We start from the raw sequence: 23059 nt of genomic DNA on the forward strand, positions 1-23059 counted from the left end.
CTCCTCCAAGTATAGGACCTCACAGAAAAAGAGATGTTGGGGGACAGAGGAAAACACACTTGTATATTTTCACTTTTGGGTGTCCTGGACACTTTGTATTCTACTGCAGAGAAAGGAGATGAGTTTTTGACTACAACTGCTACACCACCAACGCAACTGTAGCCTGGATAAGGCTGTTCACCTACATGCCATAGCTATTCCCCATCATCGTACAAAGTTACCAGCCTCTCGCCTAGTCACTGAATTCAGGAAAACTCAGTGAGGCAACCATCTATTGAGATGAGTCCACCACAGATGAAAATCCTTCATATCTGACACTTACCAAGATGTCAAGAACCTCATCAAGATTATCATTGTTGGCAACCCTGTCTGAGCACTAGTCGAGTCAAGAGCTTTCTTTCCTGTATCGTCAAATGTTTATCATTGACAGCTAAAAAAGATTGTGTTCCATTATATGAAAGTGATTGTACTAAAAGTCACAAATGGGAAATACTTGCAGCTGAAAGGAACTTGAACTGGAAGAGTAACTACCAGTGAAATCATAATGCTAATCTTGGATGGTATTTCTTGCAGACATCACAAGCAATCAAAGACTTTGGAATATTAGATCTCCAGAGTGATAAAATTATTTTTAACAAGCACTTGTAACAAACACTGCTCTGGGCAGCTGTTTGCCATTGAAAATGTTGCTTCCCCATCATCAACGAGACAAGTTACAGTCATCAATTTAGGTGTCCATTTAAACTGTGAAGTTTTTGTTGATTTCAAAAAGCTACTCAGGCTCACAGGAGATATTTACATGCCAGCAACAACCATAAGCATTGCAGGCTCCTGCCAGCTTCAAAAGTGTGTGAACACCTTTGACACCTTAAATGAATGTTTTTGCTGTCTATAGGACACTGTCATTTTTAAAAAAAATATTTGATTATCATCTAAGCCACCTGAAAATTGTGTTGAAAGGTGTCCACATGTATCCAAAGAAGCGTCTCTTCATTACGCAAGAAATAAAAAAGAGGGAACCTTGTTAGTGGAGATGGGTGAGTCTGTCCCAATCCAGAGAAAATAAGAGCAACCATAAATTTTCTGACTCCTTGCCACATCCATGACCTAAAGTTTTCTTGGAATGTGCTTGTACAACCAGCAATTCATATAGGACTTTGATGCTAGATTTCCCTGAAATGATTTTTTTAAAGGTCTTTTCTTGTCCTTAAGGGTGCACAAACCTCTTCTCCAGTCCTAGCACTTAATGATGAGGATGCTGAGACTGAACTACACACCAGTGCTAACAGATATGGGATAGGTGCAGTTATTGTACAAATTCAGGAAAAGGTGATAACTTAAACTTTCAGAGTACTCTTTAAGTCTGAGAGGACCTACTCTACAACCGAGAAAGAGTGCCTTCCTGTTGTTCGGGCCATCAACGCATTATATCCATATTTTTTTGGCAAACCATCTTTGTGAGAGACAATCATTATCTACTCTGGCTGACTGGCCTAAGTGATCCTTTGAATGAGCTGGGAAGGTGAGCACTGAGGGTCCAAGAATACAGTGTCACACTGATATACAAAAACAAATGCGAACACAAGGACACTGACTGCCTTTCAGTGGTTCCTTTGGTGGAAGACAGCAGTGTGGATGAAATCTCAATCATCACTGCATTACATGACATTACTGCTGAACAAAGAGGACGTTCAGTGTTTCTGAAAACCACAGCAGTCTTGAAGAATGAGGAACTGACCAAAGGAGAATGGAACATTTTATAAGAGTGACTATGATCTGATGGGGTGGATGTGGTTGCTTATCATCCCAGCTCATCTGCAGCCAGATATCCAGAAGTATTTCCACAATGCTGCAACATCAGGTTACCTGGGGCATATGAAGACTCTAGAGTGAATCAGGCACACATACCACTGGTCAGGTCCCTACCAATCTGTTAGATACTATGTGAGCCACTGTAAGGAATACCGACAATGGAAGCATGTGCTGCAATTATCTCCAAGGTTTGCAGTGCTAGTTCCACCTGCAGCAGTACTATTTCACCAAACAGGAATCAACCTCTTCGAGAGGTTCCTGAAGTTGGCAAATCAGAATCAATGGATAATAATTTGCACTCACTACCTCACCCACTGTGCTGTCACCAAAGCTGTGCTGACTGTCAGAGCTGAAAAATTTGCAAGGTTCCTTGTAGAAGACATCAATTTCAAGCATGGAGCACCCCATGTGATGACCTCTTGATCATGGAAAAGTTTTCTAACTGACACTAATGTTGGAGTTGAACAGGGAGATTGGGATAGAATTCTGCCTATTGTGATATTCGCATACAAAACAATGAAGCAAGGCAGTACAGGCTCCACCCTGTTCTTTCCGCTCCACGGTCGTGATGCTGATGCAACAACGGATACACTGTTCCTGTTTCAACTGGATAATAATCAGGATGATGACATGAAATGTCTCATCATCAAAACTGTAGAAGCAAAACACCTGGCTTACATGTGGATCCTGGATGCCCAGGAGAAACACTGAGAGTATAATAATGCCTAGCACTGGTCAGTGAGATACAGCCCAGAAACTTTGTATAGATTTTTATGTCTGTGTAGAAAGTGGGACTACCATAAAAGCTACTAAATTGCTATTCTGGACCATATCGTATCCTTTGTCACTTGTCAGACATCAGATACAAAGTCAAGGATTATGATTCTTCATCACAAAGACGAAACTGCAGAGAAATCGTTCATGTCCTTCATATCAAGCCTTATTACAGTCCTAGCTGCAAATTGACTATGTGAAATTCTTGTTCAAGCAAATAGAAGACCCGCTCAGTGACCATGAAGCTTCGATGCTCATGATAGTGAGGAGGACGTGACAACATGACCAAGATGCACAGACCCACCAGCACTGCTACACAGAAGACCATTGATAAGATCTGGATCCAGGTTGCTACTGCTGGCTCCAAAGAGAACTTCTGAAACAGTGGTCACTGTTTCTCCAGCAGAGAGTGGAATGCTGGGGGCTGTGGTGCATGCAGTGTGGCAGAGCAGCTAGCATCACTGGCTGGCATGCTGCAGGTCACCAGTTCGAACACAGTCACCAGCAATTATATTTCATTTAGTAATTATGATGTAAATAAAATAGAAAGAAACTTCCACATGGGACAAATATATTAAAAACAAAGATTCCAAGACTTACCAAGCGGCAAAGCGCCGGCAGACAGGCACATGAACAAAACACACAAACACACACACAGAATTACTAGCTTTCGCAACCGATGGTTGCTTCTTCAGGAAGGAGAGGGAAAGACGAAAGGATGTGGGTTTTAAGGGAGAGGGTAAGGAGTCATTCCAATCCCGGGAGCGGAAAGACTTCCCTTAGGGGGAAAAAAAAGGACAGGTGTACACTCGCACACACACACACACACACACACACACACACACACACACACATATCCATCCACACATACACAGCTGTGTATGTGCGGATGGATATGTGTGTGTGTGTGTGTGTGTGTGTGTGTGTGTGTGTGTGTGTGTGTGTGTGTGTGTGCGAGTGTACACCTGTCCTTTTTTTTCCCCCTAAGGGAAGTCTTTCCGCTCCCGGGATTGGAATGACTCCTTACCCTCTCCCTTAAAACCCACATCCTTTCGTCTTTCCCTCTCCTTCCTGAAGAAGCAACCATCGGTTGCGAAAGCTAGTAATTCTGTGTGTGTGTTTGTGTGTTTTGTTCATGTGCCTGTCTGCCGGCGCTTTCCCGCTTGGTAAGTCGTGGAATCTTTGTTTTTAATATATCATTTAGTAATTATCATTTCTGAAAAGTTCTTCAAATCTCTTTTGTTTGTATATTCTGGAATATTTGATTTTTATATTAACAGCAGTAAGCTATAGCCAGGATGTCGGTTCAGTTTTGGCTGTATGTTCATGTTCATAATAAATCTGCTTTCAGTGCCAAGGTTGTACTTCACTGATGACACAACTTTCAGATTTGGACTTGATTCTGTTTATGACTTGACAACATTATCACTCCATGTAATCTGTAATCAGCAAGGAAAATGTGAAATCTTGCCATTATCTGGGTTATTTATCAGCTTCCTGTTACAGTATATCTCCATGAATTTCAGTTTCTTTCCAACATCTTATTTTACTCCTCAGTAGCTATGTCTTTGTCAGACATGTTATCTGCATGCACCTCAGTTTATTTTCATACCAAGACTTATGTATCTCTTCCTTCCCCAAGCCAATGGAATATGATTTGACATACACTAGTCACCAAAAGGAAAAGGCCACAGCAAATTACATTTGATGGTTGATAAGTTAAGTTTGGCTACTTCTAACTGCAAAATCTGGCAGACACAATAAAGACAAAACATGTGAACACATGATAAAATTTTCAATGCGTGTTGCGGAAAAATACTGACAGAAATTGAATAACTAATTACATGTTTGATACTTGTCTTTGTATACCATCATCACTCCAGTATGTTTCTGTCCACCTGGAGATCATCTGCTCTTGTGGATCTGTTGCAAAACTTATACAAAAATTAGTTGGTCAAGTCTGCATGCTCTTTTAATGCCTTACCCAGTACACCACAGTAACATGATAAACTGTCACACTTAAATTATACTATTTATTTAACTGCATTTGGAGTTGTATGCTTGAATCTGAAGACATCTGTTGGAGGTAAAACTGCACTGCCTTAGCACCTTTAGAACATCCACAATAAAGTTGATAGTTGTTGTAAATGAGACACTTTCAAAACTGTTCAAAATTGTTCATCATCACCATCGTAAGCCAATGGTCATGCACTGCTGCATAGAAGCCTCGTCCAAACTTCTCCATGCATTATAATATCCAGCTTTTTGCATCCAAGTCTGAACTGCTTGTTTCTTTATGTTGTAAATCTATTTTCCATGTTATCATTCTCTGGGGATTTTCTCATTATGAGGAACCCAATACAAAATATTGTTAGTCCATCAACCATTATTTTCTCTCACTGTAAGTCCATTCTGCCTCTATTTCAGTTTTGTAAGAGCTGCTATAATGCCCTCAACTTGTGTCCTACTCATATCCATTTATTTAGTTGTTTAGAAGTGATATGTTTGTTTATCAGCCTTTCAACATGTTTATCATGCAGTTAGCTTCACCAATTTAAATTATACATTTACATGTAGTTCTTAATTAAACACATACAGTTTTTAAGGAATTTGCAAATTGATGATTTTCATTACATAATTTACATTATAGTATATATCATTACACATATACATAACTATAAGTGAATAATTACACCATATCTTCCATTGTGTATCACCATATTAATTACAGAAGTACACACGCTTCCTTCCTGTTTAACATTATATGTGAGTATCTACATTTTACATGAATGGAAAAGTATATTATGATTACACACATTATTTGAATAAATACACTCTATTTAGGATGTTTTCTGTTGTGTGTAGGAATAACACAATAAATATATCACCTTTCTATGGTTTACTGATGCAACAGTGATACAAACAATTCTGTTACCAATCACCAAGTTGTAAATGAACACTTCATGGAAAATTATTTAAATTGATGGTGATTACATCAATGTCCAGGAAGTGCAAGTGAAATGCAGAAAGGAATCTTCATCCTGAATTACTTGTGGTTGGTGACTGGGCAATGTCTCATAGTCTGAGAAAGGCAGTGGAAGTCTTGGGAGTTTGTCATTCAGGCCATCCATGAAGTTTGTGACTCTGGACTTGTTGATGTACCTCATTGCTATTGGTCGTGTCTGTAACCCGGGAACTGACAATGGGAAATGAATCTACAGCAGCTTCTGCTTCTTCATCAATGTGAAAACACAGAATTGCTTCTTTGTCTAACTCTGGCTTGGGTCCCCATGAAAGCTAGGAGAGGGCATCAGTGTTGACATGCTCAGTCATGTTGCTGAAGTGAACTTCATACTGGTAGCATTCCAAAAATAAAGCTCAGTGCTGGAGACGGTAAGCAGTCCTGTCTGAATAAGGAGATCAGCGGTTTATGGTCTGTGATGAGGTGAAACTTTGGGCCATAAACAAAAATGTGGAATTTCTTTAATTTGAAGATGATAGCCAGTGCTTCTTTTCCTATTTGAGGGTAACTGCACTGGGTGTCACTCAATGTTTTTGATGCATAGGCCACAGGGTACTCAGAGCCATCTGCCTCCCTGTGTGCCAGGACTGCTCCGACACCAGTATCAGATGTGTCCATTGCAGTAACTATCTGTTTTGTTGGATCAACGTGCGACACAAAATACCATCAACAACTGGGATTACAACCTGTGGAAGGTGCACCTGCAAGCTGGTATCCACTGGAAACGCACCCCTTTTTTGCATAACTGGGACAAGGGGGTGGTTTCTGTTGCTGCTGTGGGTAAGAACTTCCAGTAATACAATATCTTCCCCAGAAAGGAATGAAGTTGCTTAAGCACTGTTGGTCTGGGAAGTTTGATTATAGCTTCAACATGTTTATCCAGAGGTCAAATGCCTGAGCTGGAAATGATGTAGCTGAGATATTCAATCTCAGGTTGGAGACGCTGAATAAAGATTTCACTTTGTGAAGGTGAACCTACCACACAAGTTCTCAGCGGAATCACTGCAAACGACTAAGAAGGTAATGTGGTGGGTAACATTTTGTTGTTTTCCCTGTTACAGTGATGCCATCTAAAAAATAGTTAATGCATCCATCCACATAGAGTAAAATTTTTTCAAAAACTCTTGAAAAATGGCGGGGGCACTTGCTATACCAAACATTAGTCGTTTCAAACATTAAAGCCCGTGTGGCGTGGTAAGTCTAAGAAACTGTTGATATTCTGCATCAAGGGTAAGTTGGAGGTATGCATCTGCTAAGTCTGTTTTAGAGAAGAAGCTTCCACCTTTTAATTTTGACAGTAAATCATCTGGCTTCAGAATAGGATATGTCTTAATCTCTGATTGGGCATTGACAGTTACTTTAAAATCATCATACAGGCGGATCTTCCCTGATGCCTTTAGTACTATGACTAACGGGGTAGCCCACTGACTAGAAGGAATAGGTTCTAGAACCCCAATTGCAGTTAGGTGATCCAAATTTTCCTTTATTTGGTGTCTGAGAGCTGATGGAATAGTGCGGGCTGAAAACTACTGAGGCTGTGCATTATGTTTCAGTGCAATGTGCACCTCAAAATCCTTTCTGGTGCCAAGTTCAGTGGTGAACAGGTCCTCATAGCCCTGGCAAAGTGTCTCTAGGTCTGAGTACCACATTCACAGAATCGTCTATTGAAAACCCAAATTTCTGAAAAGAGTTAAGTCCATACAAGTCCATACAAGTTCTCAGCAGAAGTCCAAACAAGTTCTCAGCAGAATCACTGTAAATGACTAAGAAGGTAATGTGGTGGGTAACATTATACATCGTTGGCAGTTGACTGGAATTGTTTGTTTATTATACGCCATTAGACATCTCTTTGTTTATTGAAAAGGAGGAGCTCCAAGTTTCAAATAGGTACTGTAATTCAAAATGCTCACAGCTGTGCTGATGTCTAATTGTAATTGAACTGGTTTCTCTGCAATTTGCATTTCTATGAAAAGCTTATTGGAGGTCTCTTGGTGGTCTATAGTGGCTACCAGATTAACATCCACCTGTTGGGCAGGAGGCTGTCTTGCCTGATGGGACTTCTGACGTACAGAAGCAAAATGGCCATTGCCACATTTTTGCAAATAGGCCTATCTCTTAGGACAGTCTTCATGTCCTTTTTTTAAAAATTTTTTTTTAAACAGTCCAGACATGATGGCAATTGTTTTAGTATCAAAGATTGCTTTGATCGGCTCGTGCAAGGTGGAGGACGATGTTGATTAATAGTATGGCATCCCACCTGGGTCTTCTAGTTGAAGTGCCTTATGCTGGAAATCCCTGTCTGGCATACCCCGGATGATCATGTCCCTGATTATTTCTTCTGCTTATGACGCCTCACTTTTAGGGGAACAAAACAACATTTTTGCCCTAAACCTTTCAACTCTTCAGCCTGTTCTCTATGAGTCTGGTCTGGTTGTTACTTGCATTGGTGAAGTGCTACCCATGAGGAAATAACATAGGTAGTCCTCTGGTACTGTTTAGTCAGCAACAAATGAATATTTGAAAAGGTTAGCTCTGAAGGCTTAGATAAGGGGACCACTTTGCACAGTAACTGGTAAGCCTCAGGTTTTGACCATGACACAAACAAAGATTTCACAAGCCTAGTGTCAGTTACCCTGAATGCATGGAAATGCCCCAGTGATCTTGATTCATAAGCTTCTCAACCCTCTAAAGCCTCATCAAAGGAAGGAAAAGCCAGCACTTGCTGTGTTGTTTGCACCTGCAGTAAGCATTGAAGATGTGGTTGGAAAGTGTTCTGTAGCAGCTTCTGGTTCTCGTCCTACTGATGAATAAGTTGCATGAGTAGAGCTGCCATTGTAGAGGGCTGCTGGCTCATCAGAATTTTATCACAACTAGGAATAACACAACAAATATATCACTGTTCTTGGTTTATTGACACAATGCTGATATAAATACACACATCAAAAAATGTTTTGCATCACCTCGATTCCGAGAGTTCCAGAACCTGTACAGAAAATTGGAATAGAGATCAACATAAACATCATTTCTGCCCCTTTTATTGCTGATGAAAAACACACGTTTCTTGTTGTACCACCATACAGTGAGACATTCAGAGGTAATGGTCCAGATTGCTGCACACACCAGTACCTCTAATACCCAGTAGCACGTCCTCTTGCACTGATGCATGCCTCTATTCGTCGTGGCGTACTATCCACAAGTTCATCAAGGCACTTTTGGTCCAGATTGTCCCACTCCTCAACAACAACTTGGCGTAGATCCCTCAGAGTGGTTGGTGGGTCACATTGTTCATAAACAGCCCTTTTAAATCAATCCCACATGATTCTGTCATTTCTTTTCTTATTCCATCATTCCCATTGATCTCTTTCTATACAACTAACTGCTACTTCTTCTGGTAGAACTTCAACAGTGCGCCCAGTCTCACACTATACTCTTTGTGTTCATTTCCTTACGTGTACTATATAGATAACGGTACCTTCAGTATGGTCTCCAGTTTTGATGTAACAGTATGGCACATCTGATGTCTTCTTTGTCACTTACCTTGTGTTTCCTAAAATTATGTTTCCTTTGTTCCTCTTTGCTTTTGCAACATATCTGTTTCCAGTTTAATATTTGTTGAAGCTGCATTTCTCATATTTAGCTCTTTAGTTTCTCCATTCTCTAGAGCCCGAAATGCACTTGTTAATTATAATTGGCTCCAAATGCTGTTGTGGTGCACTAATAGGTGAACAGCATTTGGGTGTTATAATTATAAGAGCAACACTGTTTTGAAAGATAAAGTTGTTCTGCCAATTATATTCATCATTTTTTTTATATTATAATAGATTTGACTTATTATGGAAAGGGTATTTGCTCTTCACCATACAGTGGAGATGCTGAGTAGCAGATAGCCACAACAAAAAGACTATCTTCCTGTTGTGTATCTATGACCTAGCATCTCTGCTATGTTACTTTTTAAAAAGCCATGCACTTCAGAACAGTTTGCAGAATACGTATGTAGATTTTTTTCAACATCTATGTAAGAGAATTTACAGCCAATACCTGTCTCTATGAGTCAAAATTTTTAGTACTGCCGGTAGACACATATAAAAGTCCACAAACTATTCTGGCTTATGAAAATATTGGTTTCCTCCCCAGAAAGAAGTAGGTATAAGTTAAAAATCAAGGACAAGTCATTCAGACCCCAACCCAGCCCTCTATCCTCTCCAAGGAAGGAACTATAGTTCTGAACACCAGGGTAGTTTCATATACTTTTATCAGTGTTTATTAGCAGTATCAAAAGCTTCGCATCTTGGAGGTAAGTAATGACCAGAAATTCGGTGTCATAATTTTATAGTTCTTCTTGGGTGAATTTTCCTTTTGATACAGTTCCTCAAAAGTCAACATTTACACTAACAATTGTATGTATTTTCCTTTTTTCAGAATGCTGGAGCAAACTTTTACATAGTTGGTAGAGATCCAGCTGGCATGCCTCATCCAGAGCGTGAAAAAGGAGACCTGTATGATGCAACACATGGAGCTCGTGTGCTGCGTATGGCTCCTGGGCTGTCTGCACTTGAAATAATACCTTTCAGAGTAGCTGCGTATGACAAGAAAGCTGGACGTATGGCGTTCTTTGAACCTCAGCGTAAAGAGGACTTTGAGTTCATCTCAGGAACAAAGATGAGAGGTAAATGATATCCAGTTTAAGCATTAAGAGTATCAGCTTTTTTATTGCCTCACCCCTTTTTTCTATATTGTTTGTTGTTCCATTTAGCAAGTGTCATCACAAATCTAAATGTTTTGTGTTTGATTACAAACCTAGTGTTTGATTCCTGGTCAGTGATATATGTTTGTGGCACACAGGCAGGGACGAAATTTATCATCTCAGCATTGAAAGACTGCATCTGAGATGAAAATATGCACTTATTTATCAGCATAGTCTCATATAGGTAATTTCACCATGGAGTAGATTCCATCTCTGAAATTTGATTCTGACTGAGTCATTATCTGAATGCTGCCTCACCAGTAGCTGTGTGATTAAATATGGACGTGCATTTTCTGTTAAAGTAATTTCATATTTTGCATATGTAGCTGACTATGTTAGGCAGTCTAATAAAAGGAAAAATTATGCCACTTAACCCTCCTACTACCAGAATTTTTTGTTACACTGGGTACTGCTGGGGTCAATAGCACCCCAAGTAATTAACCTGGGAGATGTTGGCAAAATTTTATTTATTTTAATGAACTGACATAAAAGCATACATTACTGATTGAAACCAGGTGAACTACGTGCATAAGCACTTACAGGTCTTATCTTAATCCTTGATCTCATAGATGCTTACATTTAAAACAAAGCAACTCTTTACATTTAAAACAAAGAATCTCTGAATGTTGTTTACAGACAAAAGAAAGCATCTTATGCACGTTTTTGAATGTTTCCTATCCACTGAACATTCACGTGGGGAGCACCGTCCATGTTTTGCCCCTTTGTGCACTTCTGCTGAAGGAGGAGGATGAGGAAGATAAGTTTTACTGCGCCAACTTCTGTTTTTCTGTACTAGACTTTTTCCAAGTTCCAGAAGAAATTCTCTTCTTCTGTAATTGGTTTTTCTTATTCCAGTCAGGATTTAAGTCCAGCCAAATTCTGAAAGCATTTAGGGCCCTACTATCGAAAATATTATAAAAAAAATAACCATGGTTCATCTTCTTGTCATACATTTTGTGGTGTAGGTCCTGACTAACTAGTTAATTGTGTTGACACCTGATTTAGTTGCCATATAGTCTAGAATTATAATAGGTTTTGCTACATCACTGTCACCTATTTCCTCTCTGAAATGCATAATACTGAGCACTATCTTACCCTTTTTTGGGCAATAGGAGACAATTGTGGCTGATGCCTGGCTTCCAAAAAGACATGGAGCTGCAGTTTTTCCCCTTGCTTCTATAAATTCTGCAGGTAGTTCATGATGACTTTTTCTTAGCATTCCTAGCAGAGTCATTTGTTTTCATTCTAGTTCCTTTACCAACTCCAAACTTGTAAAGAAATTATCTGTTGTGATATTTCTACCACTCTGGATAAATGTCCTATCAGTTCTAACACTACTCTTTTTCCCTGATTTATTTCTCTAGGTTGGCCTTCGCCCTTTCCTGTGTGCACCTGCACGAGTGTGGCATAGTTATTAGTGCTGTAACATGCAGTCCATATCTTTATACCATACTTTCCAGGTTTTGAGGGGATGTATTGGCAAATGGACACCTATTCCTAAAAGTTGCCAGTTATTCATCAACTGTAATAAATACAGCATGATATTTCTGTAAAGCGGTTCCTATATATTTAACTATTGAGAAAGGTCAGCCATGCCTTTGTTTCATAAATTCACTATGCCCTCATTGTTGCATTTGTACACTCCTGCAAGAATAAGCAGGCCAAGAAAGCATTCAAATTATTCTCCATCAATATCTGTCCATTTGTTACTGAAAGTAATGCTGCCTTCTTTGTTGGCCCACTTCAGAATTATCTGGAAAATGCTGGACTTCATAAATAATTCAAATGCTGACTGATCAGTATTTATGTTCCTTACAGTACGCCTCATGGCACTTGGAGCCATCTTCAGTATATTTTGTGCTGGCTGTCTCCCATGTAATCTAACAGGATTTTTTCCCCATGTTTCATTTAGATTTCTTGACCTGAAAAAAATGGGTTTATTATTTTACATATATACTTACATATTATTATTAGTAGTAGTACTACCATTAAAGTTTTTGCAGACCTATGGTAGATTATGTGTACTTACTTGAAAACATTCTGATCTGAGATGCCAACAACTTCAGGAAGTAGAGTTTCCAAATCTCCATCTTCATCAGAATCTTCAGTTGAATTTAACCTCCAGAAATCATAGCATAAATTTCTTCATCGTCATCAGATGGTATATCTCCTAATTCCTCTTCTTCATTGAAAATTGCTTGTATTTCAGCACTACTCAAATGTTTTCTAGTCATAATGTAGTACATGCACACACTAAGGCAAAACACTAGAAACAACTGAGGCAATACACAACAATGGCTGAGACAAGAAATGGCAACAATGGGTATACATAATAAGTGGGAAATGTTAGTTTTGTTGTTGCAGGTGTTTCGTCTAACATCTGTTCAACATAACATTTGCCGTACTGTTTTCATAATGTTACATTCAAGAGACAAAACAAAAATTTTAGATTGGGGCCATGCTGATTCCAGTTGTACTCAGTTCATAGCTGATGAATGAATTTTAATATGTTGTAAATGTAAAACTGAACAATTTCATTGCATACAAGCATCTTAGAGAGACAAAGTCAAATTTTGAAAATAATTATTTTGAAAACAAGGGAGATATTTTATTTCAAAGTGTGCTTATGGGATCATATTGACCCCAGTTGCACTAGGAGTGTTAATAACTGTAGAAGGTCTACTAAATATTATAACTTATTTCAGCACATGCAGTTGTGATCACATTAAAGTTGTTTATTTTTTGATGATCAGTTTTGATCTTCTCAGAGATCATCTTCAGGTCTTACATTCCTTGTTGACTGTAAGAACTATTGGCATGGTGTAGGTCCATCTGTGCAGGCACGGAGAACACTGCTGTTCCTATGCTCATCAAGGAGTGTAAGATCTGAAGATGATCTCTGAGAAGATCAAAATCAAACATCTAAAAATAGAAATAAACAACTGAAATTTGATCACAACTGTGTTTACTTAAGTAAGTTATAATATCATAAAATTGCTGTTTTCTCTATAACAATGTTCCAAAAATTTTTGTTTTTACTTCAAATTTCTCAATTTCCCATTTGTCAAAACACTTTTGAATACAATTATGTTGTCCTGATGAAAGGTGACATACTTCCTTTTCTTTTTGCAATCCAGACATCTTCTCACAATTTTTTTTTGACTATTGCATTGAAAAGAAGTGTGCAACATTTGTCAGTTATTGTTTGTTCCTTTTGCACTGTTACCAATAAGATGAATTAGTTTCGCAGTTCAGATAGCACTAACTATAGACATAACCATCCTGGCACATCTACTTTGAATTTGTCATCAGATAGTCCTACATTGTGCTTTTTACTTATGTCTGCATCTGTTATTGCAAGGGAAGTATGCTCACATTTAATTACAGTATCATGTTTCATAACTGTTGAACTTGAATGAACCGAGTTGTAAATTTTACTAACTTTGGATTACAGACTTTTAAGAGTTGCAGTGGGGCTAAGTAGATAAACTTCTAATAAGGTAACCATATCCAGAAATCTCGTGTTTGTGTGTAAAATAAGTTTGAAGATTGGATCAATTTCAAATTTCTGGCTTCACAATAAGCATGCAGGGGGACAATGTGTTGGGAATGGACAACTGCGTAAATGATCTTCAACCAGAAAGATTCCCAATACGTGCCTCAACGATACAGATAGCCGTACCGTAGGTGCAACGAGAACGGAGGGATATCTGTTGAGAGGCCAGACAAACATGTGGTTCCTGAAGAAGGGCAGCAATCTTTTCAGTAGTTGCGGGTGCAACAGTCTGGATGATTGACTGATCTGGCCTTGTACCACTAACCAAAACGGCCTTGCTGTTGTGGTACTGCGAACGGCTGAAAGCAAGGGGAAACTACAACCGTAATTTTTCCCGAGGGCATGCAGCTTTACTGTGTGGTTAAATGATAATGGTGTACTGTTGGGTAAAATATTCCGGAGGTAAAATAGTCCCCCACTCGGATCACTGGGCGGGGACTACTGAGGAGGACGTCGTTATCAGGAGAAAGAAAACTGGCATTCTACAGATCGGAGTGTGGAATGTCAGATCCCTTAATGAGGTAGGTAGGTTAGAAAATTTAGAAAGGGAAATGGATAGGTTAAAGTTAGATATAGTGGGAATTAGTGAAGTTCGGTGGCAGGAGGAACAAGACTTCTGGTCAGGTGAACACAGGGTTATAAATACAAAATCAAATAGGGGTAATGCAGGAGTAGGTTTAATACTGAATAAAGAAAATAGGAGTGCAGGTAAGCTACTACAAACAGCATAGTGAACGTATTATAGTGGCCAAGATAGGCACGAAGCCCATGCCTACTACAGTAGTACAAGTTTATATGCCAACTAGCTCTGCAGATGATGAAGAAATTGAAAAAATGTATGATGAGATAAAAGAAATTATTCAGGTAGTGAAGGGAGACGAAAATTTAATAGTCATAGGTGACTGGAATTCGACAGTAGGAAAACGGATAGCAGGTGAATATGGACTGGGGCTAAGAAATGAAAGAGGAAGCCGTCTGGTAGAATTTTGCACAGAGCATAACTTAATCATAGCTAACACTTGGTTCAAGAATCATAAAAGAAGGTTGTATACATGGAAGAATCATGGAGATATTAAAAGGTATCAGATAGATTATATAATGGTAAGACAGAGATTTAGGAACCAGGTTTTAAATTGTAGGACATTTCCAGGGGCAGATGTGGACTCTGACCACAATCTATTGGTTATGAACTGTAGATTAAAACTGAAGAAATTGCAGAAAGGTGGGAATTTAAGGAGATGGGACCTGGATAAACTGACTAAAACAGGGGTTGTACAGAGTTTCAGGGAGAGCATAGGGGAACAATCGACAGGAATGGGGGAAAGAAATACAGTAGAAGACGAATGGCTAGCTCTGAGGGATGAAGTAGTGAAGGCAGCAGAGGGTCAGGTAGGTAAAAAGATGAGTGCTAGTAGAAATCCTTGGGTAACAGAAGAAATATTGAATTTAATTGATGAAAGGAGAAAATATAAAAATGCATTAAATGAAGCAGGTAAAAAGGAATACAAACGTTTCAAAAATGAGATCGACAGGAAGTGCAAAATGGCTAAGCAGGAATGGCTAGAGGACAAATGTAAGGATGTAGAGGCTTATCTCACTAGGGGTAAGATAGATACAGCGTACAGGAAAATTAAAGAGACCTTTGGAGAAAGGACAGCCACTTGTATGAATATCAAGAGCTCAGATGGAAACCCAGTTCTAAGCAAAGAGGGGAAAGCAGAAAGGTGGAAGGTGTATATAGAGGGTCTATACAAGGGTGATGTATTTGAGGACAATATTATGGAAATGGAAGAGGATGTAGATGAAGACGAAATGGGAGATAAGATACTGCGTGAAGAGTTTGACAGAGCACTGAGAGATCTGAGCCGAAACAAGGCCCCAGGAGTAGACAACATTCCATTAGAACTACTGACGGCCGTGGGAGAGCCAGTCATGACAAAACTCTACCAGCTGGTGAGCAAGATGTATGAGACAGGCAAAATACCCTCAGACTTCAAGAAGAATATAATAATTCCAATCCTAAAGAAAGCATGTGCTGACAGATGTGAAAATTACCGAACTATCAGTTTAATAAGTCACAGCGAATTCTTTACAGACTAATGGAAAAAGTGGTAGAAGCCGACCTCGGGGAAGATCAGTTTGGATTCCGTAGAAATGTTGGAACATGTGAGGCAATACTGACCTTACGACTTATCTTAGAAGAAAGATTAAGGAAAGGCAAACCTACGTTTCTAGCATTTGTAGACTTAGAGAAAGCTTTTGACAATGTTGACTGGAATACTCTCTTTCAAATTCTCGAGGTGGCAGGGGTAAAATACAGGGAGCAAAAGGCTATTTACAATTTGTACAGAAACCAGATGGCAGTTATAAGAGTCGAGGGGCACGAAAGGGAAGCAGTGGTTGGAAGGGAGTGAGACAGGGTTGTAGCCTCTCCCCGATGTTATTCAATCTGTATTTTGAGCAAGCAGTAAAGGAAACAAAAGAAAAATTTGGAGTAGGTATTAAAATCCATGGAGAAGAAATAAAAACTTTTGAGGTTTGCCGATGACATTGTAATTCTGTCAGAGACAGCAAAGGACTTGGAAGAGCAGTTGAATGGAATTGATAGTGTCTTGAAAGGAGGATATAAGATGAAAATAAACAAAAGTAAAACGAGGATAATGGAATGTAGTCGAATTAAGTCAGGTGATGCTGAGGGAATTAGATTAGGAAATGCGACACTGAAAGTAGTAAAGGAGGTTTGCTATTTGGGGTGCAAAATAACTGATGATGGTCAAAGTAGAGAGGATATAAAATGTACACTGTCAATGGGCAAGGAAAGCATTTCTGAAGAAGAGAAATTTGTTAACATCGAGTATAGATTTAAGTTTCAGGAAGTCGTTTCTGAAAGTATTTGTACGGAGTGTAGCCATGTATGGAAGTGAAACATGGACAATAAATAGTTTGGACAAGAAGAGAATAGAAACTTTCGAAATGTGGTGCAACAGGAGAATGTTTAATATTAAGTGGGTAGATCACGTAACTAATGAGGATGTATTGAACAGGATTGGGGAGAAGAGAAGTTTGTGGCCCAACTTGAATAGAAGAAGGGATTGGTTGGTAGGACATGTCCCGAGGCATCAAGGGAATACAAATTTAGCATTGGAAGGCAGCGTGGAGGGTAAAAGTCGTAGAAGGAGACCAAGACATGAATACACTATGCAGATTCAGAAGGATGTAGGTTGCAGTAGGTACTGGGAGATGAAGGAGCTTGCACAGGAAAGATTAGCATGGAGAGCTGCATCAAAGCAGTCACAGGACTGAAGACCACAACAACAACAACAAATTGTGCTTCTACTTGTGGAATGTCCATCACAATTAGACATTTGAAATTATTACAAATTCTCTAAAATAAAGTCCTGTCACCATGCCTCTTGGTGATGCCTACATAGACTCCAGAGCTGGCATAAGATGCCTGTGGACACTAAGTCTCGGAGATGATGGTTGACTCGGCGGTAACTTGAGACTGTACACGACTCAGTGCACTGAAGAGAACGGTCTGCCATAGCTTAGTGCTCCGGTATTTAATGGGGTGTGATGCCCTTTGAGTGGCAACTGTGGCCCCTGACATACTTTGGTATAATTCATACTGCCAACCCATACAGCTGCTATGCTACAAGTGTTTTAAGCATGACTTATCAATTGTTCTGCAGTACTCTCTGGAATAATGAGTACCATCACCACACAATGAGCTCAGACCTGTGTGTTCCACAGGAGCCCATGGCATCAGCAGTCTAACGGCTTTGGATGACAGTTTAAGAGCAAAGTAAATATACTAACTTCCACTTCTTGTACGAGATGACTTACTTGACATGCTCGGCTGACCTTCCTTGCTGGCTAGCCTGCTGCTGCAAATTCTCTTTCACTCCTTCTCTGAAGTATGCTGCTAGGTACAGGAATCTCTTAAGACTCTTTCTACTTATAAAAATAAGTAGACATACAAAGTTTCATTTGCTTCAACTAACAACGTATATTTGAACTTCAGACATATTACAAATCCTGCTCTTCACATAAATATATACTGTTTAGTAAGCCTCTCATGTCTCCAAACTTCAGAAACAAACTAATTTACATATTAAGAGAAAGTTGGCTTAAACACCATATCCAGTCTCAACATGAATTAGGATACATGTCTTCCCTTCAACAAGGCTAAGAGAAGAGTTTTTATCAAGATTACCATCTCAACTGTTCTCGTTATTATAACAATGGTCACTGACATAATTAGCACAGAATAACATAGAAGCTCCATGGTTCCACCATACACTTTCACTAAAACGTCCAGGAATCACCCGACAAATACTTGTCATTGCCGTTCGTCTGCCGCGTCTACATTCTTCTCTGAATCTCAAACACACACAAACATGTGACACACAGTAGATACAATTCTATGATCCCACACTCACTTCTGAAATACTGTGTGTTCGAGACAGTAAAAGGCTGAGCAGTAGTAGAATTTACACAGAAATTCTCAAAACACTACAGCAGTGTTTTGAATACTCATCGTCGGCTTCTCTTCTAAATGATGAAGTGTGTGACCTTGAAAATTGAGAATGTGGCACGCCTGTGGAGCACCACAACCAGTCCTGCTAGTTGTGAATGTACCAGTTTCTTGCAGATGATTTTGTACGTGATATCATAACCACAACAGGGGCTGATGATGACACCTTCTTTTCAGTTTTTAGCCTTACTGTGAATCAGGAGATTTGAAAGTGATCTGATCTTCAAACTTATTTTATATACAAACGGTAGATTTCTGGGCATGGGTTTCTTGTCAGAACTTTTATCTATTAAGTCCCCTTTACAATCACTACAAGCCTGTAATAGGAATTGTGAAACACCGTATGTAAACAAAAGTATTCTGCAGATTGATATATTTCTGTTCACACACGTAACACATAAATTTAAATACAATTTCACACATTGCATTGTACTCTAAATGTAAAAGAGTTATCAACAAATTATGGGAAAATAGTTATTTTAGCATGTAACAATTCACTATTGTATTGACACTATTCTTGACTTATTGAAGGTGTCCATAAATGATGCTATTGCAATTTTAAATCATTCACATTCACTATAGAAGTCTGAGGTTGTATCTTTCTTGATTTTCTGAGCCAAACAAATTTTTGGTTTTTGCAGTTTGAAATAAAAATAAATCAACACACATCCTGTAAATTTTCTTCATTTATTTCTGCCAAACAAAGTTGCAACTTGTCATCTCCACCACAAACCACAAGTCAACAGTTCTCCTATTACTGCTACTGCTTGGACCTAACACTGACCCGCATGTAAAATTCTTACAGTATGTGTAATTTACAGTACTGTTGTATTAATGTCTTTCTCTTAATTTACACATGATGATGATGATGATGTTTGGCTAGTGGGGCACTCAACTTGCACTGTCATCAGCACCCATACAAATTCCCAATATGTACACAGTCCAATCTAACCATTCCCATGAATGATGATGCAGTCTTGAGGACAACACAAACACCCATTCCCCAGGCAGAGACAATCCCCAACCACGTCGGGAATCGAACCTGGGACCTCGTGATCCAGATGTAGCAATGCTAACCAATAGACCATGAGCTGCGTTCTAATTTACACTGTACTACTATTTGTGCATCTCAGTCTATTACATTACAAGATCATGTAAATAAAATAGAAAGAAACTTCCCGGGGATATGCGTGTATGTGTGTGTGCGCGAGTATATACCTATCCTTTTTTCCCCCTAAGGTAAGTCTTTCCGCTCCCGGGATTGGAATGACTCCTTATCCTCTCCCTTAAAACCCACATCCTTTCATCTTTCCTTTTCTTCCCTCTTTCCTGACGAAGCAGCCGCCGGTTGCGAAAGCTCGAAATTCTGTGTGTGTGTTTGTGTGTTTTATTCATTGTGCCTATCTACCGGCGCTTTCCCGCTTGGTAAGTCTTGGAATCTTTGTTTTTAATACATTACAAGATCAAGTTGACAACAAATGTTACTGTGATCAGCATAGTACATGTAATCATTACTAGCCCTATGAAGAAAAACAAAGATCTGAAAGCCTGGAATACATCATTACTTTTCATGTACCCGTCCACTATACGCTCTGTCATGCCGTGGTCACTGTAAATTCATTTTTATGTTTTGCATTTTTATGTTCCTACTTGATATCATCTGGGTGGGGACCAGAGCCTTGGTAAATTCAAGAAGCAACACCATTCTCACCAACTGTTAGGTTGAATGAGTATATAAAGTCCACATCTACATCTACAGCTATGCTCTGCAAACCACCAAGAGATGCTCAGCAGAGACTATGACCCATTGTATCAGTTATTAGGGTTTCTTCCTATTCCATTTACTTATGGAGTGCAGGAAGAATGATTGATTGAATGCCTCTGTGTGTGCAGTAATTGTTCTAATCTTATTCTCACAATCCCTATGTGAGTGATACATAGGGGATTATAGTATATTTCTAGAGTCACCATTTACAGCTTATTCTTGAAACTTTGTTAATAGACTTTCTTGGGGTAGTTTATATCTATCTTCAAGAGTCTTCCAGTTCATTTTCTTAGTTTCCCTGTGACACTCTCCCATGGATTAAACAAACATACAACCATTCATGCTACCCTTCTCTATATGCATTCAATATCCCCTGTTAGTCCTATTTGGTACATATCCAATACACTTGAGCAATGTTCTATGGTGGGTCACACAAATGATTTAGCAATGTTCTAGGGTGGGTCACACAAATGATTTGTAAGCAATGTCCTTTGTAGAGTGATTGCTCATCCCCAATAAACAGAAGTCTGCCACCTCCGTTACCCATGACTGAGCCTATGTGTTCATTCCGTTTTGTATCCCTACGGAGTGTTACACCCAGATGTTTGTATGAGATGGCCAAATCCAACAGTGACTCGTTGATATTATAGTTACAGGACATTATGATTTTTTGTTTTGTGAATTGCACAATTTTACATTTCTGGACATTTAAATCAAACTGCCAATCTCTGCATCATTTGAAATCCTTCCAAGATCTGGCTGAATATTTAAGCAGCTTCTCTGATGTAATACTTCATCATAGATAACTGCATCCTTTCAAGATCTGCCTGAATATTTATGCAGCTTCTCTGATGTAATACTTCACCATAGATAACTGCATCATCTGCATCACATGTTTTACAACCTTCAATTTAGCACATGGTTAATTTAAATGTTTAAAATGTTCACCAGTGATGGCTATACACAAAAAAGAACAACAAGCGGTCATAATCTCCTGATGAAGTTGAAAAATGACATGCCAGCAAAAGAACAGATCTGCAAATTTGAAAAGTTAAAAGCATTTTTTCTGTCGTTACAGGTTTGGCTCGTTCTGGACAGCTTCCACCAGATGGGTTTATGGCCCCAAAAGCATGGAAAGTTTTGTCAGGATATTACCAGTCACTTCAGAACAAGTAATGGGTGTTCTGTTGTGCAGAACTGTAGCTGTTGCTTGAAGAAAGAATTAGTGCTTCAATTCTAAATTAAGTACTTGAGCTACAGTATTACTGTGATAGTACAATGCTGGCTGTTTCAGTCAGTTGCAAAAATGTATGACTAAGGATCTTTTGCATTCAGAAACATTGTGGAAACCACATGTATGCAAATATTGTTAACTGGAGTAGAGCCCTAATATTCCCTTAAAGTCACAAACGTCTTACAATGACTGCACATTATTATTTTTTAATGTTAAATGTAAAAAGAGCATTCCAAACACATGTGTTTCTGCAAGTAAGATATTCACTGTATCTTCAAATGAAAATATGCATTTTACCTTTAACTGTAACATTACCAATTTTAAGTCACTTGGTAAGTATGTTACTTGTCAAGTCTGTATTTCAAAACAAGTTGCATTTAGCTGTAAAGCTCACAGAACAATTGTTATTCATTCAGCGACTGTGGGATGTTGCTGCTGCATTGTTTCATGTACCTGAAAGGATATGAAATACTGAGGTAAGAGAAGAAAAGGGCAGGCAATGTATCTGGGACAGATAACCTCAATATCTATGAGTGGTTTGCACTGATTCTCAGAAGATTTTCTTTTCTGTGAAGCATTACAGTATATCTTCACACTGCTGCTGAAGGGAAGAAGGGGGCACATATACTCACCAGATTTTTATTGTACATTCCAAAGAGCTGTATCATATGATATATGTTAGTTAAGAAAAATTAACTTTGCACTTCTCAGCTTATATGTCTGTACAATTGCATCTGCCATGAAGGAAGGATGACATCTGTATTAACAATGTGAATTATGGTGCTATGTGCTGTTTGTATATTTTATGTAATTTTTAATCCTCCCCATTGCGTGCAATACATGCCATTTCAAATTAAATTATGACTTATGTTATATTTGTTATTTCAGAATACATGTTATTGTCAAAAATGGTGTAGTGCCTTTTACAAAAATATTATCAATAAAAGAATTTATAGAAATCTATTAATTTTTTTCTAATGTTCTGTTGTTGCTGAGGACATATGTGACCATCAACTTTCAGAGAAAACACATGTGCCTCCTAGTTGAATCCAGTAAACTGTGATAAACATACTGACCTGAATACCACATATGATATTCTAAAGGTGCTGAATTACTTTCAATCCATCAAAAGGAATGAACACTTAATCTATCTACCCTGTGTGACAATAAATGATCATATGGTGTGAAAGGATAAAAAGGAACAGTTGTCATGGAATGAGGGAATGGTAAATTGTGGATAGAAAGGAGTGTGTTGTATCTGACACTTGAATTCTTGAACTGTCTATGCTACATTTGGCATCATATTGGCATCATATCATGTAAGTGACAGAGAGAGATCATTTCATTGCAGCAAGAACAGGGTCAAGAATTTCAGTAGAATGAAAAACCACACAAAGTTGCAAATTTCACTTTTTTATTTACTTGATGACTATTTTATGGCTGGGACCCATTTTCAAACCATCATAACAGATAGTCAAAATAGCATTTCCAAAATTACAAATACCACGTAAAAAAGAAAAAAAAAACCACGTCTTATGAAGTGCAAGTTAAAGCACAAACAGATAACTCGTACTGATTAACAGACATTTCTGACCTATAATTACTCCAGCATGCT

At 38.7% G+C, this 23059-nt stretch overlaps 1 protein-coding gene across 7 annotated transcripts in view; it reads left to right on the forward strand.

Moving 5' to 3' along the window:
• LOC126284242 (bifunctional 3'-phosphoadenosine 5'-phosphosulfate synthase) overlaps window positions 1–22407 on the forward strand; it is a 339327-nt gene extending 316920 nt beyond the window's left edge. For all 7 annotated transcript variants that reach the window (XM_049983031.1, XM_049983032.1, XM_049983034.1 and 4 more), the window contains 2 exons: window positions 10028–10274; window positions 21289–22407. In XM_049983031.1, the coding sequence (XP_049838988.1) occupies window positions 10028–10274; window positions 21289–21386 (345 nt within the window). In that variant the 3' untranslated portion in view covers window positions 21387–22407. The remainder of the gene's footprint in view (window positions 1–10027; window positions 10275–21288) is intronic.
• The last annotated feature ends 652 nt before the right edge of the window (window positions 22408–23059 follow it).

Source organism: Schistocerca gregaria, chromosome 8, assembly GCF_023897955.1.
Source record: "Schistocerca gregaria isolate iqSchGreg1 chromosome 8, iqSchGreg1.2, whole genome shotgun sequence".
NCBI lineage: Eukaryota > Metazoa > Arthropoda > Insecta > Orthoptera > Acrididae > Schistocerca > Schistocerca gregaria.